Genomic DNA, 2,542 nt, shown 5'->3' on the forward strand with positions numbered 1-2,542 from the left:
GACATCTTGAGTGCGATGGGCTGTGTCTATGATTGTGTGCTCAGTGTTGACGAAATTGGGGCCTTTGCTGGAATAGATGAAAAGGATGGGTAGTTTGCTTGGAAGGCCAAGTGTATGGTGTTCAAAATTAAGTCGTGCTCGTGTCTTGACGAACCAATCACATCCCAGTGTTAGTGGGAATAATTGACGTGGTAGAACATAGAAATCATGTACAAATGTGGATGGACCCAGATGGAAAGTGCAACGTGCTACTGTCTTGGAATGATAGATTTTCTTATTATCTCCAAACAGTACAGAAATAGGGGTAGAGATGAAAGTTTCAATGCCTAACTTAGTGACCAAATCTTGACTAATTGATGAAATGGTGCTGCCTGTGTCTAAAAGTGCTTCTTGTGATGTGTTGTGAATGAGGGCGACAGCTGAACACACCATGCGACTGGAAGTAGCGGCGGCTTGAATGTGCGAATGGGTGTCTTCCACCATCCATTCGCTCAGATGTTTTTCGGAAGAGCAGCAAGGGAGGCGGCATCAACCAATTGTACCTGACTGTTCTGGATTTGTTGTCTTGCCTGCAGCTTTCGACAGTGTTTGCGGACATGCCCATAGTTGTTGCAAAAGAAACACTTCGGTCTCCCTTGTGCATCCCACTCTGGCAAGCTCCTTCTGGAATGGTATTGACTGTTTTGGACATCAATATCCATTGGGGTAGGGGGTTCAGGTATGGCTCTTGTTGACAAGGTCGGAGAGAGGGTTGGTATCGATGTTGAAAACTCTGTGTCCATGCTGCTTTCTATACGCTGGGCTATTTGAATGGCGTCATGGAAGGAGGTTGGGCCTTGGTCACGGACTCGACGGGCGATGTCATGTTGAAGGCGTGGCCACAGAAAATAGAGCTTCATTTCTTCAGACATGGCAGGGTCAGCGCGTAAAAACAGTTGATTGAGCTTAACAGCAAACTGAGCAATGGGTTCTTTATGTTGTTGGCGCAAAGCATTTAACTGTTGAAGAGCTGTTTGTGTGACATTTTGATGTGCAAAACTTTGTATTAATAGCCGTTTTAAAAGTGACCAATTACACTTGACCTGATCATGTTGCTGGACAAACCAGGTGGCGGCTACCCCATCCAAGAGTGTTCGCAATTCCAAGGCCTTGCGATCGTCATTCCAGTTATGGTAGCTTGCAACATTGTCAAAGTGATCAATCCATGTCAAGACATCCTCCGTTGGTAGCCCAAAAAAACTCTTGGGCCGTACCTTCGCATCTGTACGCGTAGTGTTTGCCTGTTGATTAGTCAAGAAGCCTACCAAAGATTGGTTTGTGTCGTTGAGCTGTAGTAGCATGTTGGAGACCGTTGAGAACATGTGCTGTAGAGGAGCTTGTGCAGGGTCGTTTGTGAACTCGGGATGCATCGAGGCATCGTCATATTGTGGCGAGCTAGGGGCTGGTCTGGGTGAACTGACGCGGCTCATGGTTGTGAACGCATGCAAGGAGTGGATACTCTACTGTGCAATAAGGAGATTCGCTCTGTGTAGTGTTTGCAGAAGAACTGAGGGAAAGAAAAGTCTGGGCAAAGAAAAGGTTAAATTGGAGCGGGGGTTGAGTGCCCGCCGCCTCCACCAATGTAAAGTACACACTCTGTTGCACACTATGATCCCCCCTTATTCATCCGGCTCTAAGGGCCTTATACTACAGGGCTGGTCTAGTATCAAGAAAGGGTGACACCTGGCATCTTGTGCCGTTACAACTGCTGCTTACTAGGCAGACTGGGATGTCTGGGCTGGTATGCTGACTGGGCTTGACTACGCCTGCATGTCACAATATATATACACACACACACACACACACACATATATATATATATATATGTATATGTATATATGTGTACCCACCCTTTGATTTCACTCACTCCCTTAATCTCATTGGCCATGTCCTTTTCCCATTACGTACCTTTGCTATTCCCTCCCTCCCTTGGTCTCCATGTCGTTTTAAAGTATTTCTTTCTTCTCTCTCACCCATTCCCTCTCTTCCCCTCCCTCCCTCCCTTGCATAATCTTTGATATGTCCCTCTCTCTCTCTCTCTCTCTCTCTCTCTCTCTCTCTCTCTCTCTCTCTCTCTCTCTCTCTCTCTCTCTCTCTCTCTCTCTTGCATCTCTCAATAATTTGTACACATTCTCTGTCCTTTTTCTCATACTCCCTATCCTCTGTCCTCCCCCCCCCTCCCTCCCCACTCTCTCTCTCTCTCTCTCTCTCTCTCTCTCTCTCTCTCTCTCTCTCTACAGCAGCTGTTTTGATCTTGTCATAATAATCAATATCTAATTCTCCTAAATGATTTTCTCATATTAAACTGATCATTTAATGTGGGGAGGTACCAAGGGAGAAAAAGCTAGAATATTGGTTAAGCTAGCAGACCGGCCACAGTAGGGATCCAAAGGAGGGAAAATAGGGATCAAAAGGGGGGGCCATCTGCAAAAGAGCCATGTGCAACAATGGGCTAAAAAGACCCTAAGGTTCAGCCCATTAAGACTTCCAAAATGCTAAGGTT

At 46.1% G+C, this 2,542-nt stretch overlaps 1 protein-coding gene across 1 annotated transcript; it reads right to left on the reverse strand.

Moving 5' to 3' along the window:
- Nucleotides 1-491: 491 nt before the first annotated feature.
- On the reverse strand, nucleotides 492-1,469 carry LOC147456768 (uncharacterized). Its single transcript, XM_086511895.1, has one exon. The coding sequence runs from the start codon at nucleotides 1,467-1,469 to the stop codon at nucleotides 492-494; it is 978 nt and encodes a 325-aa protein (XP_086368021.1).
- Between the last annotated feature and the right edge of the window lie 1,073 nt (nucleotides 1,470-2,542).

This window comes from Adiantum capillus-veneris, chromosome 5 (assembly GCF_014529385.1).
Source record: "Adiantum capillus-veneris isolate H3 chromosome 5, ASM1452938v2, whole genome shotgun sequence".
Taxonomy (NCBI): Eukaryota; Viridiplantae; Streptophyta; class Polypodiopsida; order Polypodiales; family Pteridaceae; genus Adiantum; species Adiantum capillus-veneris.